This window comes from Stegostoma tigrinum, chromosome 10, assembly GCF_030684315.1.
Source record: "Stegostoma tigrinum isolate sSteTig4 chromosome 10, sSteTig4.hap1, whole genome shotgun sequence".
Taxonomy (NCBI): domain Eukaryota; kingdom Metazoa; phylum Chordata; class Chondrichthyes; order Orectolobiformes; family Stegostomatidae; genus Stegostoma; species Stegostoma tigrinum.
The window spans coordinates 6,090,254-6,104,246 of NC_081363.1; the positions used below are offsets into that span (position 1 = coordinate 6,090,254).

Genomic DNA, 13,993 nt, shown 5'->3' on the forward strand with positions numbered 1-13,993 from the left:
GTAGCAGTGAGTTGAGGAACCAACTAGACTACGGGCTACTTTAGATCTAATAAAGTTCGGTAACATTAGACTAATTCATAATCATGTTGTAAAAGAGCCTTTTGGGAAGAATGACTGTGGCATGTTCGAATTTTATGTTAAGTTTGAAAACGATGTACCATGATTCAATCTGAAAGTAGTGCCTTAAGATGTAACTAAGGAGCTACCAAGATAAGATGACCAACCTGGCTGTGGTGGATTAGGTGAGTACATTAACAATGGTAGACAAGAAATGGCTGTTAATTAGAGTCATAGAGGCTTACAGCATGGAAGCAGGCCCTTCAGCCCAACTTGCTTATGCCACCCAGTTTTCACAGTTAACCTCGTCCCATTTGTCCCACATTTGGTCCAGTCACCACCTCTGGGTGAAAAAGCTCCCCTCCAGACCTTGTTGTGTCTCTGCCCTCTCACCTTAAACCTATGCCCTCCAATTTTAGACTCCCTCACCATGGGGAAAAGCTGTCAGCTATCAATGCTATCGGCGCCTTTTATGATTTTATCGGGCTCTGTAAGGTGCTCCAGGAAAAGAAGTCCCTGCATTTCCTCCATACTTAAGCCTTCCAGTCCAGGAAGCATCCCAGTAAATCTTTCCTGTACTCTTTCTAGTTTAATAACATCCTTTCTAGTAGGGTGATCAGGACTGCAGACAATACTCCGAATGTGACCTCAACAACATCTCGTACAGCTGCAACTAGACATCCCAAACCCTATACTCACTGCTCTGATTGGAAAGCAAGGTTATCGAAAGCCTTTTCATAATTTAAAAAATTAATACATTGTTTGAAAAAACATATATTCATTTCAGGTACAAAGGCTCAGCAGGATATATAAGGTAACAGTGGCTAACAAAGGAAAACAAGGCTTATATATGATAGAAGAAGGAGGCTTATAAAGTTGTAAAAATTAGTAAGCCTTAGGATTGGGAGCATTTTGCACTTCCGCAACGAAGGCCAAATAACACAATAATGGGAGAATAGGATATGAATGCAAACCAGTAAAAAACATAAAAGATTATTGTAAAAATACTCTATTTGAATGTAGAAAGAAAACAAAAATTAACAAAATTAATTAAGCATCCTTTACAGACAGAGACAAGAAGCGTTATCAGAGATAATGGGAACTGCAGATGCTGGAGAATCCAAGATAACAAAGTGTGGAGCTGGATGAACACAGCAGGCCAAGCAGCATCCCAGGAGCTCAAAAGTTGACATTTCAGGCCTAGACCCTTCATCAGAAAGAAGCGTTATAATGGGATTTAGGGAAATGGCAGGGAAGCTGAATAATTAAAGTGGAAAAAGATACGAGGAAGCTTCATGAAATAATGGTGATCCAAATGAGAATGAGGAATTAAATTAAATAGAACACATAAAAAGAGTAACATTTGAGAAATTAATAGAATTGAAACCTGACAAATACTAAGCCTGAACCAGGTTTCTTTCGTCAACAAGAAATAAATGGTTTATTGTCAAAGTAAATTGTATTCAAAATAAAGACACAAAGATTGTAAGCAAACTGCTTGGATTTTGGAAATATGTATGGTTACCCTTATAAAACGTATACATACATGAGTGCAAACCTATTCAGAAGTCTGAGGAGGAACACAAAAATATGAAATTTGTACAGACTGTTAATGCACTTTGCCACAAGTGATCATTAAACTCATGAAAGAAAAATGTCATGGATTGTCTCAAATAGTGTTCTTACTCTCAAGAAAATCTGCTATGACAAGGTGCTGGCATTGGAATGGAACATCTGTGCCATACTACATTCCCTTTCCTCCAGACAGTGGAGTGTATTCCAACAAATACTGGAATCCTCTGTGAATGGTTATGATGGCTTTCAGTAGGTTTCAGCTCAAATGCTGTGCTGAAAAAATTTGCAAAGAAAGACAGAGGGAACAGCAGGCTGTTGCTTCTCAGGCAGGTCTCAAACTCTTGGTTATTTAATCTCCAACATGCAAACTTTTCATGAAGGTAGAAATCAAACAGGAGTGAAACTGAATGTTATTCGCACCCGGCTGGTTTCAGTCTCTTTGAATAAAGATTTTAATTTCAGTTTTGAGTGGCCTTGTTAATTAAGATGTTATGAAGCGTAGATAAACCTGTGATCAGGTGATTATTATGACCATTTGTAAGTTGTTTTTCATTTTGGAAAACATTTTAGTGCATAAAAGTCACAGGCAGTTAAGTCACAGGAAACTGAAAATTGCTAATCCATATTTTATCACTATCCGTGACAAAGGCTTTTTGACACCCTGGGTACGACATAAAGGTAGATTTTCCTTCTTTCTCACTTGCTTTTCCAAGCAGGAACACAGGAAGATAGAAACAGGAGTAGGCCATTCAGCCCCTCAAACCTCACCATACAATGAGATCATGGCTGATCTGTGGCCTAAATCCCATATTCCTGCCTTTGGCACATATCCCTTAATGCCTTTGCTTCATCAAAAATGATACATCTCAGATTTTAAATGAACAACTGATCTTCATCCACTGTTAATTGCAGGATAGCGTGTTAGAAATCTCTACCACATCTTGTGTACGTAAGTGCTTCCTAGCTACTGCCCTGAGCAATTTGGCCCTAATTCTTAGACTACAAGCACTAATTCCCGAATCCCCAACCAATGCGAATAGTTTATCTTTATCTAACTTCTCTATTCCTGTTAATATCCTGAAGACTCCGATCAGATCACCCCTTAGCCTTCTAAATTCTAGAAAAAAAACAAATTCTTGACTGTGACGGATTAAGCAAGATTTTTGATCCTGGCCATCTAACTTCTCTGATTTACCTGGACATCATTAACCATTAGATTAGCTGTGGTACCTCCTCTCCATTGGTCCTTGTGCCTGGAGAGCCCACACAGTGATACCATTTGGCTGACAGCATGTGCCTATAAAGGAACAGCGGGGAGTCAAGGTCCTAGTGATATTATTGCTACACTATTAATCCAGGGACCCAGGTAATGTTCTGGGTTTGAAACCCACCATGGGGGAGTTTGAATTTAGTAACAATCTGGAAATAGATGGCTATGAATTGATTGTCTTGAAAAACCCTTGTCTTGATTGGCTCAGCAGTGTATTTTTATAGATGGAAAACCACTATCATTACCTGGTCTGGCCTATTCGTGACTCCAGACCCACAGCAATGTGATTGACTTTCAGCAGCCCTGTGGGCAATTAGAGATGGGCAATAAATACTAGCCTAGTCAGTGACACCACCAGCCTGTGAATTGAATTTTTAAAAATGGCATATTTTTAATTTAGATATAACAAGGTGTGGAGCTGGAGGAACACAGAAGGCCAGGCAGCATCAGAGGAGCAGGAAAGCTAATGTTTTGGGTCGGGATCCTTCTTCAGAAAACTCTGCTTCTCTGATGCTGCCTGGCTTGCTGAGTTCTTCCAGCCCTGCACCTTGTTATCTGACTCCAGCATCAGCAGTTCTTACTATCGCTCAGATTTTTGATTTGTTGCTTATCCAGCATTTTCAGCATATAAAACAAGGGAAATCCTCTCTCTGTTCTTTAGCTATTCGTACTGAGAACTGGGCATTACTGGTGAGGGATCTGTGCTGTTAAATCTTTTAGCCCAGTCTGAGTTACTGCCTAGGGCCCAGCTGCAGCAGAGTGAGTTGAAGGTGAACCCTTGAGGGGATGTCTTTACAAGGAAGTTAAGCTACAGCCATTTTATTGGCTCTATACTAAGTAATATTGCTGTGATTTATATCTTTCTTTCATCAGCTTTTTTATATTCACTCCAGGTATGTGGGTGCCACTGGCTGGGTCCAGTATTATTGCCCGTTTCTAATTGCCCTTGAGAAGGTGATGGTGAGCTGTCTTCTTGAACTGCTGCAGTCCATGTATTACATAGACCGACAATACCCTTATGGAGGGAATTCCAAAATTTTGACCCAGTGACAGTAAAGGAACAGTGAAATATTTCCAAGTCAGGATGCTGAGTGACTTGGAGCGGAACTTGCAGGAGGTGGCGTTCCTATGTATCTGCTGCCCTTGTCCTTCTAGATGGAAGCGGCCATAGGTTTGGACAGTTCTGTAAGTGAATCATGGTGAGTTTCTGCAGTGCATCTTGTAGATGGTACACACTGCTGCTACTGAGCGTCGGTGGTGGAGGGAGTGGGATGTTTGTGAATGTGATGCCAATCAAGTGGTTGCTTTGTCCTGGATGGTGTCAAGCTTCTTGAGTTCATGTTGTTCCAAGTTAATTTGCTGGATTCTGATGAAGTTTCTGCTCTGAACAAGAAGAGTTTCCACTATTACGAAGAAACATGCAGCTTCTCAGTTTGCTGATGCAGTTCGTACAGCAGATTCCCGCTGCACTTGGCTTAATCCATCCATAACATGTATAAAGGCTCCTTTGGATATCTCTGCAAACAAATGTGTACAACACGGGAACAAATACGTTGTTAAGACTCATAATAGCCAAAGTTACATGAAGATACAAGATAATAGAAGATTCATGGTAACACATATTATCACCAGACAGCACGACGATGATTCTGTAAGAGTTGACAATATGATACGGGCCAAAAAATACAAGAAATATAAAGCTCACTGTGAGCAGCAACTGTTGTATGCGTTTCTTTTCATCAGGTTCCAGGGATGTCGATTTTTGAATAGCTTGCAGGGTGCTTCCATAAGTGAAGCAGAGAATGACACAGGGAAGGAAAAACCCAAAACAGATGGATATCAACCTGAGAATGGCATACATTTGAAATGGTGGTAGCACCTCAAAGCATAATTCATTTTCTGCAAACTTAAATAACAACACAAAGGTGATCCCCCCGGCACAACAGAAGAGCCACCCGCACAGGCTAATGATAACGGCAACCTTTTTGGTTCGCATTCCTCGGGATTGCAAAGGGTGGACAATGGCCAGATAGCGGTCTATTGCAATCCAAGTTAGAAAGTATATTCCAGCGTAGATGTCAATATAGAACACAAATTGAGTTATCTTGCAGGAGACATGACTATACACCCAGTGTATCTGTTTGAGGTGATACATTATCCATAGAGGCAAGGTTATGAGATTACAAAGATCTGATATTAGGAGGTTTAGCACGAAGGTGACCAGCAACCCACTTTGGTGCTTCACCTGATACAGTCCAAACAAAGCAATAATGTTCAAGGGAAGGCCAATAGCAAAGGTACAACTGTATATCATGATGGGAAAGGGTCCATATGAGTTGGTGAGATTGTTACACAGCTCTGTGTTACTCATTGTGTTTTCGATCCTTTCCAATCTCCAGCAGTTTGGATTGGCCTTTGGTCACCTGCACAAATGTCGAGCAATCTGGTCTGCAAACATAAAAACAAGCAAAGTGTGCAGTATATTACTCAAATAGTTAGCCCCTCAACATATTAAGCTCAATGAATTCAATAATAAGTCAATGTTATACATCATTGTTTTGCCAGATAGGAATACGAATGAACACATGGTTAAATGGAGTTGATGAACAAATTTTCCATAGTTAACAAATAATGGCAAAGCCCCAAGTGGCAAGTCCCCACAATCCATAATCTTGACATTCAACCACTGCCCCCTGACATTCAATGGTGTTACCATCACCAAATGCCCCACTATCAACATCCTGGGGGTTACCATCAATAAGAAACTCAACTGGGCTCACTACATTAACACAGGGGCTACAAGAACAGACCAGAGGCTGGGAATACTGCGGTGAGTAACTCACCTCCTGACCCCCCAAAGCCTGTCCACCATCTACAAGGCACAAGTCAGGAGTGGGATGGAATACTCCCCACTTGCCTGGATGGGTGCAGCCCCAACAACACTCAAGAAGCTCAACACCATCCAGGACAAAGCAGCTGCTTGATTGGCACCACATCCACAAACATCCCACTCCCTCCACCACCGGCGCTCAGTAGCAGCAGTGTGTACTATCTACAAGATGCCCTGCAGAAACTCACCAAAGACCCTCAGGCAGTGCCTTCCAAACCCACAACCACTTCCATGGAGAACGACAAGGGCAGCAGATACATGGGAACCCCACCCCCTGCCAGTCCCCCTCCAAGCCACTTACCATCCTGACTTGGAAATGTATCGCTGTTTCTTCACTGTCGCTGGGTCAAAACCCGGGATTCCCTCCCTGAGCGCTTTGTGGGTCAACCCACAGCACATGGACTGCAGCAGTTCAAGAAGGCAGCTCACCCTCACCTTCTCAAGGGGAAACTAGAGATGGGCAATAAATGCTGGACCCAATGAGTGACACCCACATCTCATGAGTGGATTTTAAAAAAAGACTGTAGCAACAAGCTCCCAACAATATAATTGCAGGAACCACATCATGAACGTTGCTCAGGCATAACTGAATCCTTACCAACTTCACAACACTCCAATATAAATCATAAAGTCAGCTTTCTCCTTTTTAACCTTTGGACCTTGGAACCAGATGTATCTCTTTTCAATCTCACATTATTTCGATAAATCCAAATTTGTTACCTTACTACTTCCAAGATCTCAAAGCTGCCGTTACGTCGAACGTCACACTGTGATCAAGTCTCTCTTCCTTTAAGTTGGCTGATGTTCGTGTTCCTCATCACATGAGTATTTGCAATACTTCCTTCTTTCATATCTATTCAAACTACCTGTCATCATTAACGTGCCAGTCAGTTCCATGGAACTAAAAATGTTTTCTGATAGTTAAGTGCAACAATGAATATTATACCTTCTGATCCTTTCCAATTGACTTCTAAAGATGCAGAAACATGCATAACTTTCCTTTATTTGTTAAAGTATGGAACATATGAAATTAGCGATTAAACTGCAATTATAGGAAACACTTAGATAAGCCACAATTAGAGTACAAGATGAGTAGAGGATTAGATAGAGTGGACAGTGAGAGCCTTTTTCCTCAGATGGTAATGGCTAGCACAAGGGGACATATCTTTAAATTGAGGGGTGATAGTTAGAGGACAGATGTCAGAAGTAGGTTCTTTACTCAGAGAGTATTAAGGGTGTGGAATGCCCTGCCTGCAACAGTAGTAGACTCGCCAACTTTAAGGGCATTTCAATGGTCATTGGATAAACATATGGATGTACATGGAATAGTGTAGGTTAGATGGGCTTCAGATCGGTTTCACACTTCAGCGCAACATCGAGGGCCGAGTTTCTGTTATGGCAAAAAATTGAATGTTTTCTCTGAAACAGACAAGGCTGGCAAGATTTAAGTAAGGCGCATAAAAGCAGACAGAGGGGAAATGGGTAGCTAGAACTGACCCTTTAGCAGTCAGATCAATAACCAAGGGTTGGTTGAGAAGTTATGTTCACCCTAAGAAATGATGGGGGTCGAGGTCACACTGAACATAGAGCATAGAATAGTACAGCACACGAACATGCCCTTCGACCCACGATGTCTGTAATGCCCACTATAAATGAATCCCATTAACTTGCACATGGTCTATATCCATCTATTTTGCACCTTGTTCATGTGCCCATCTAAATTCCTCTTAAACATTGGCAACATATCTGCACTGGCATAAAGATGGTTATGGGGTTATGCTAGATAGCTCTCTTTTTGCCTGGCACAGACATGGGTCAAATCTCCTTCAATGCTATAGATTTTGTGAGTTTCAATGTCATTAGAGAGGGGAAAGTGAATGTTGTCTATATGGACTTCAACAAAGTGCCGCATGGTAGACCGATTAACAAGGTACATCACATGGAATACAGAGAGAACTAGCCATGTGAGTGCACAATTGGATCAAAGGTAGGAGACAGAGAGTGGTGGTGGAAGGTTGCTTTTTGGGCTGGAATCGTGTGACCGAAGGTGTGCTGCAAAGATTGGTGCTGGATCCGCTGCTTCTTGTTATTAACACAAATGATTTGGATGCATGGCGCAGTACGGTGGCTCAGTGGTTAACACTGCTGCCTCACAGTGCCAGGGACCTGGGTTCAATCCTGCCCTCAGGCATGGGTTTCCTCCCACAGTCCAAAGATGTGCAGGTTAGGTGGATTGGCCATGTAAGTTGCCAGTAGTGCTCAGAGTTCTGTAGATTAGATGGGTTATAGAGGAAATAAATGGGTCTGGGTTGGATGTCTGATGGTCAGTGTATACTTGTTGGGTTGAGGGGCCTGTTTCCACATTACAGAGATCCCATGTGAATCTGGGAGGTTGGTTGGTTAGTTAGTTTGTAAATGATACTAAAATTGGTTGTGTAGTGGAGATCAAAGAAGGCTACTTCGGAATATGGTGGCACTGTGATCAGATGGCTAAATTGGCTGAGGATTGGCAGATGGAGTTAAATCTAGATAAATGTGAGGTGCTGCATTTTGGAAAGGCAAATCAGGGCAGGACTCATACATTCAACGATAAGGTCCTGGGGACTGTTGCCAAACAAAGGGACCTTGGGTGCAGGTTCATTCATCCTTGAAAGTGGAGTCACGGGGAGACATGATAGGGAAGAAGGCATTTGGTACGCTTGCCTTTATTGGTCAGTGCATTGAGTATAGGAGTTGGGGGCCATGTTGCGGCTGTAAAGGACACAAGTAATGCCACTTTTGGAATTCTGGTCTCCCTGCTTTCGGAAGAATGCTATTCAACTTGAAAGGTTTCAGAAAAGATTTACAAGAATGTTGCTGGGTTTGGAGGGTTTGGGCTGCAGGGAGAGGCTGAATATACTGGGGATATTTTCCCTGGAGCATCAGAGGATGAGGGGTGTGTTATAGAAGTTTATGAAATCATGAGGGGCATGGGTAGGGTAAATAGGCAAGATCTTTTCCCCAGGGTAGGGAAGTCCAAAACCAGAGAGCATATGTTTGAGGTGTGAGGGGAAAGATTTACTGGGGACCTGAGGGGCAACTTTATATGCAGAAAGTAGTGTGTGTATGGAATGAGCTGCCAGAGGAAGTAGTGGAGGCTGGTACAGTTACAACATTTAAAAGGCGTCTGGATGGGTACATGGAGAGGAAGGGTTTAGAGGGATACAACCCAAATGACTTTTGGGGTAGATTAATTTAGGATATCCGGTCAGCCTGGATAAGTTGGACCAGAGGGTCTGTTTCTGTGCTGTACAGTTCTACTGCTCGATGAATCACAAGTCAGAAGCGATTTGCACTAGGACTGAGCAGACTCTTCATTGGCCGGAGCATTCATGTTGTAGGAGTTTCCTTTGGCACAGGCAGTGCTATATTCTAAGAATGGTCAATGCTAAAGACAGTACCAAAGTTGCACAGTATTGGACTGAAAATATTCATACTAAATACATCACACGCTCTCCGCCTGCAACTCACTTTCGTATGGTAAAAGAGTGGCAGATTTGGATTTATTGGTCTGGAGTATTACAAAGGCTCAAGAGCAAACAGTACTATTTATATTGTACTGCAAAATGACCAGAAATTTCCAGTTGCTTGGAGACTAACTCATTTGTGCTTTATATGAAACAAATTCTATGTTCAGTTTCTTTGATGTACAAATTAATTACTCTATAACAAGCAGGATTGAAGTGTTTATAAAGGCTGAAGCTGAACAATCAGTCTATATCAGTCTCAAAGGGTGGTGATGGCCTAATGGTATTGTTGCTGGATTGTTAATCCAGTGGCCCAGGAAATGTTCTAGGGACCTGGGTTTGAATCCTGCCTTGGCAGATGGTGGAATTTGAATTAGAACATAGAACAATATAATGCAGAACAGGCCCTTTGGCCCTTCATGATACGCCGACCTGTGAACTAATCTAAGCCCCTCCCCCTACACTATCCCTTCATCATCCACATGCTTATCCAAGGACTGTTTAAATGCCCCTAACGTGGCTGAGTTAATTACATTGGCAGGCAGGGCGTTCCACACCCTTACCACTCTCTGAGTAAAGAACCTGCCTCTGACATCTGTCTTAAATCAATCACCCCTCAATTTGTAGCTATGCCTCCTTGTACAAGCTGAAGTCATCATCCTCGGAAAAAGACTCTCACTGTCCACCCTATCTAATCCTCTGATCATCTTGTATGTCTCTATTAAATCCCCTCTTAGCCTCCTTCTCTCCAATGAGAACAGACCCAAGTCCCTCAGCCTTGCTTCATAGAGCCTGTGTTCTAGACCAGGCAACATCCTGGTAAATCTCCCCTGTACCTTTTCCAATGCTTCCACATCCTTCCTGTAATGGGACAACCAGAACTGCACGCAATATTCCAAATGAGGCCGCACTAGCGTTTTGTACAGTTGCAGCATGATATCACGGCTCCGGAATGCAATCCCTCTACCATTAAAACCTAACACAGCGTAAGCCTTCTTAACAGCACTATCAACCTGGGTGGCAACTTTCAGAGATCTCTGTACATGGACACCATGATCCCTCTGCACATCCACGCTACCAAGAATCTTTCCATTGACCCAGTATTCTGCCTTCCTAATATTCTTCCCAAAGTGAATCACCTCACATTTATCCGCATTGAACTTCATTTGCCACCTTTCAGCCCAATTCTGTAGTTTATCCAAATCTTCCTGCAACCTGCAACATTCTTCCACACTGTCCACCACTCCACCGACCTTAGTGTCATCTGCAAACTTACTAACCCATCCACCTATGCCTACGTCCAAGTCATTTATAAAAATGACAAACAGCAGTGGTCCCAAAACAGATCCTTGAGGCACACCACTAGTAACCGGACTCCAGGCTGAATATTTTCCATCAACCACCACTCGTTGCCTTCTTACAGAAAGCCAGTTTCTAATCCAAACTGCTAGATCTCCCTCAATCCAATGCCTCCGCATTTTCTCCAATGTCCGACCATATGGAACCTTATCAAAATCTTTACTGAAGCCCATGTACACCATGTCAAATGCCCTTCCCTCATCCACATGCTTAGTCACCTTCTCAAAAAACTCAATGAGGTTTGTGAGACACGACCTGCCTTGACGAATCCATGTTGACTCTCTCCAATCAAATTGTTGCTTGCTAGATGATTATAAATCCAATCTCTTATAATCCTTTCCAAAACTTTTCCTACAACAGACATAAAGCTCACTGGTCTATAATTACCTGGGTCATCCCTACTGCCCTTCTTGTACAAGGGCACAACATTTGCAATCCTCCAGTCCTCTGGTACTAAACCTGTAGACAATGAGGACTCAAAGATCAAGGCCAAAGGCTCCGCCACCTCCTCACTAGCTTCTCAGAGAATCCTTGGAAAAATCCCATCCGGCCCAGGGGATTTATCTACCTTCACACCTTCTAGAATTGATAACACCTCCTCCTTACTAACCTCAATCCTTTCGATTCTAATAGCCCCGTAACTCAGTCTTCTCCTCTAAAATATTCTCCTTTTCCTGAGTGAAAACAGATGAGAAATATTCGTTTAACACCTCTCCGAACTTCATAGGGTCCACACACAACTTCTCACTTCTGTCTCTGACTGGCCCTATTCCTACCCTAGTCATCTTCTTGTTCCTCATATACCTATAGAAAGCTTTAGGGCTCTCCTTTATTATCATGTCCCCTCCTTGCTCTTCTTAACTCTCTCTTTAAATCTTTCCTAGCTAATCTGTAACTCTCCATCGCTTCATCTGAACCATCTCTCCTTAACATCACATAAGCCTCCCTCTTCCGCTTAACAAGAGATACAATTTCTTTAGTAAACCACGGTTCCCTTACCTTATCACTTCCACCCTGCCTGACAGGGACATACCTATCAAGGACATGCAATATCTGTTCCTTAAACTAGCTCCACATTTCGATTGTCCCCATCCCCTACGTTTTGCTAACCCATTCTATACCTCCTAAATCTTGCCTAATCGCATTATAATTGGCCTTCCCACATCTATAGCTCTTGCCCTATGGTGTGTTCCTATCCCTTTGCATCGTTAAACGAAACGTAACCGAATTATGGTCACTCTCTCCAAAGTGCTCACCTACCACTAAATCAAACACCTAGCCTGGTTCATTACCAAGTACCAGATCCAGTGTGGCCTCCCCTCTTGTCGGCCCTTCGACATACTGCGTCAGGAAACCCTCCTGCACACATTGGACAAAAACTGATCCATCCAACGTACTAGAGTTATAGCAATTTCTGTCAATGTTGGGGAAGTTAAAGTCTCCCATAACGACCACCCTGTTCCTTTCACTCCTGCTCAGAATCACTTTGCCAATCCACTCCTCCACATCCCTGGAACTTTGCGGAGGTCTATAAAAATAAACTCACAGCAGTGTGGCCTCTCGTCTCCTGTTTCTGACCTCAGTCCATAACCACCTCAGTAGACGAGTCCTCGTCAAAAGTTCTTTCAGCCACCGTTATACTGTCCTTGACTAACAAAGCCACACCTCCCCCTCTTTTACAACCTTCCCTGATCTTTATGAAAGATCTGAACCCTGGAACCTGCAACATCCATTCCTGACCCTGCACTATCCATGTCTCTGAAATGGTCACAACATTGAAGTCCCAGGTACCTATCCATGCTGCAAGCTCACTTACCGTATTCCGGATACTCCTGGCGTTGAAGTAGACACACTTCAATCCAGCTTGCTGTCTGCCAGCACGCTCCTGTGACAGTGAGGTCCTGTCCATGTCCTCCTTACTCTCATCCTCCTGTGTACAGGAACTACACCTCAGTTTCCCATCCCCCTTCTGAGGTAGTTTAAATCCACCCAAATAGCACTAGCGAATTTCCCACCCAGGATATTAGTGGCCCTCTGTTTCAAGTGGAGATCGTCCTGTTTGTAGAGGTCCCACCTTCCCCAGAATGAGCCCCAATTGTCCATGTACCTGAAGCCCTCCCTCCTGCACCATCCTCGCAGCCACGTGTTCAGCTGAAATCTCTCCCTGTTCTTTGCATCGCTATCAAGTGGCACGTGTAACAAAGCAGAGATAACCAGTCTGTTTGTTCTAGTTCTCAGCTTCCACCCGAGCTCCCTGAAATCCTGCCTGACATCCCTATCCCTCTTTCTACCTATGTCGTTGGTGCCTGTGTGGACCACGACTTGGGGCTGGTCACCCTCTCCCTGCAGGACCCCAAAGACACGATCCGAGACATCACGGACCCGAGCACCTGGGAGGCAACACACCTACCGTGTGTCTCTTTCGTTACCAACAAACCTTCTATCAGTCCCTCTAACTATTGAGTCCCCAATGACTACCACTCTCTTCCTATCCCCTCTTCCTTCTGTGCAAGAGGGACAGACTCTGTGCCAGGGACCTGCACCCCAGTGCATGCCCCTGGCAAGTCGTCCCCCCAAAACAGTATCCAAAACAGTATAATAAAATGTGAGGCTGGATGAACACAGCAGGCCAAGCAGCATCTCAGGAGCACAAAAGCTGACGTTTCGGGCCTAGACACTTCATCAGAGAGGCCAAAACAGTATACTTGTTTTTCAGGGGAATGACTACAGGGGATCCCTGCACTGACTGCTTTTTCCCCCTTCGAACAGTTACCCAGCTTTCTTCATGCTTAGGAGTAACTACTTCCCTGTAACTCTTGTCTATCACAGACTCTGCCTCCCGAATGATCCGAAGTTCATCCAGCTCCCGCTCCAGTTCCCTAACACAGTCTTGGAGGAGCAAGAGTTGGGTGCACTTCCTGCAGATGTACTTTGGACACTAATGGCATCCCTCACCTTAAACATCATGCAGGAGGAACATTTCTCTACCTGCACTGCCATCCCTGCTAGCCCCCTTATCAGAAAGTATAGAAAGAAAAAAGAAGCTTAACTGATTTGTCCCTGGTGTATAAGGTTAGAGGAGGTGGATGGGTGAGAGGCCCTACAAGGATAGGGTCTTTGATTTAGAAAACAATCACTTATATAGCTGAGGGGAAAAGAAAAGCCCTTACTTTCACAGAAACATCTGCTCTCCGAGGTGCTGCTGCTCACAACAAAAATGGAGGGCTTCGATGCTCGAGGTAAGCTTTTAAAGATTTAAAATCACTGACTCACCCGCTTCCCAACAGGCCGCTGGTCCGAGCTCCCACTCTTCGTGCTGCTCGCAACAGAAATGGA

At 43.6% G+C, this 13,993-nt stretch overlaps 1 protein-coding gene across 1 annotated transcript in view; it reads right to left on the reverse strand.

The window, feature by feature from the left end:
* Positions 1-5,241: 5,241 nt before the first annotated feature.
* LOC125455510 (cytosolic carboxypeptidase 2-like) overlaps positions 5,242-13,993 on the reverse strand; it is a 213,777-nt gene continuing 205,025 nt past the window's right edge. The window contains exon 24 of the mRNA XM_059649433.1: positions 5,242-5,350. Within this exon, the coding sequence (XP_059505416.1) occupies positions 5,266-5,350 (85 nt within the window). The 3' untranslated portion in view covers positions 5,242-5,265. The remainder of the gene's footprint in view (positions 5,351-13,993) is intronic.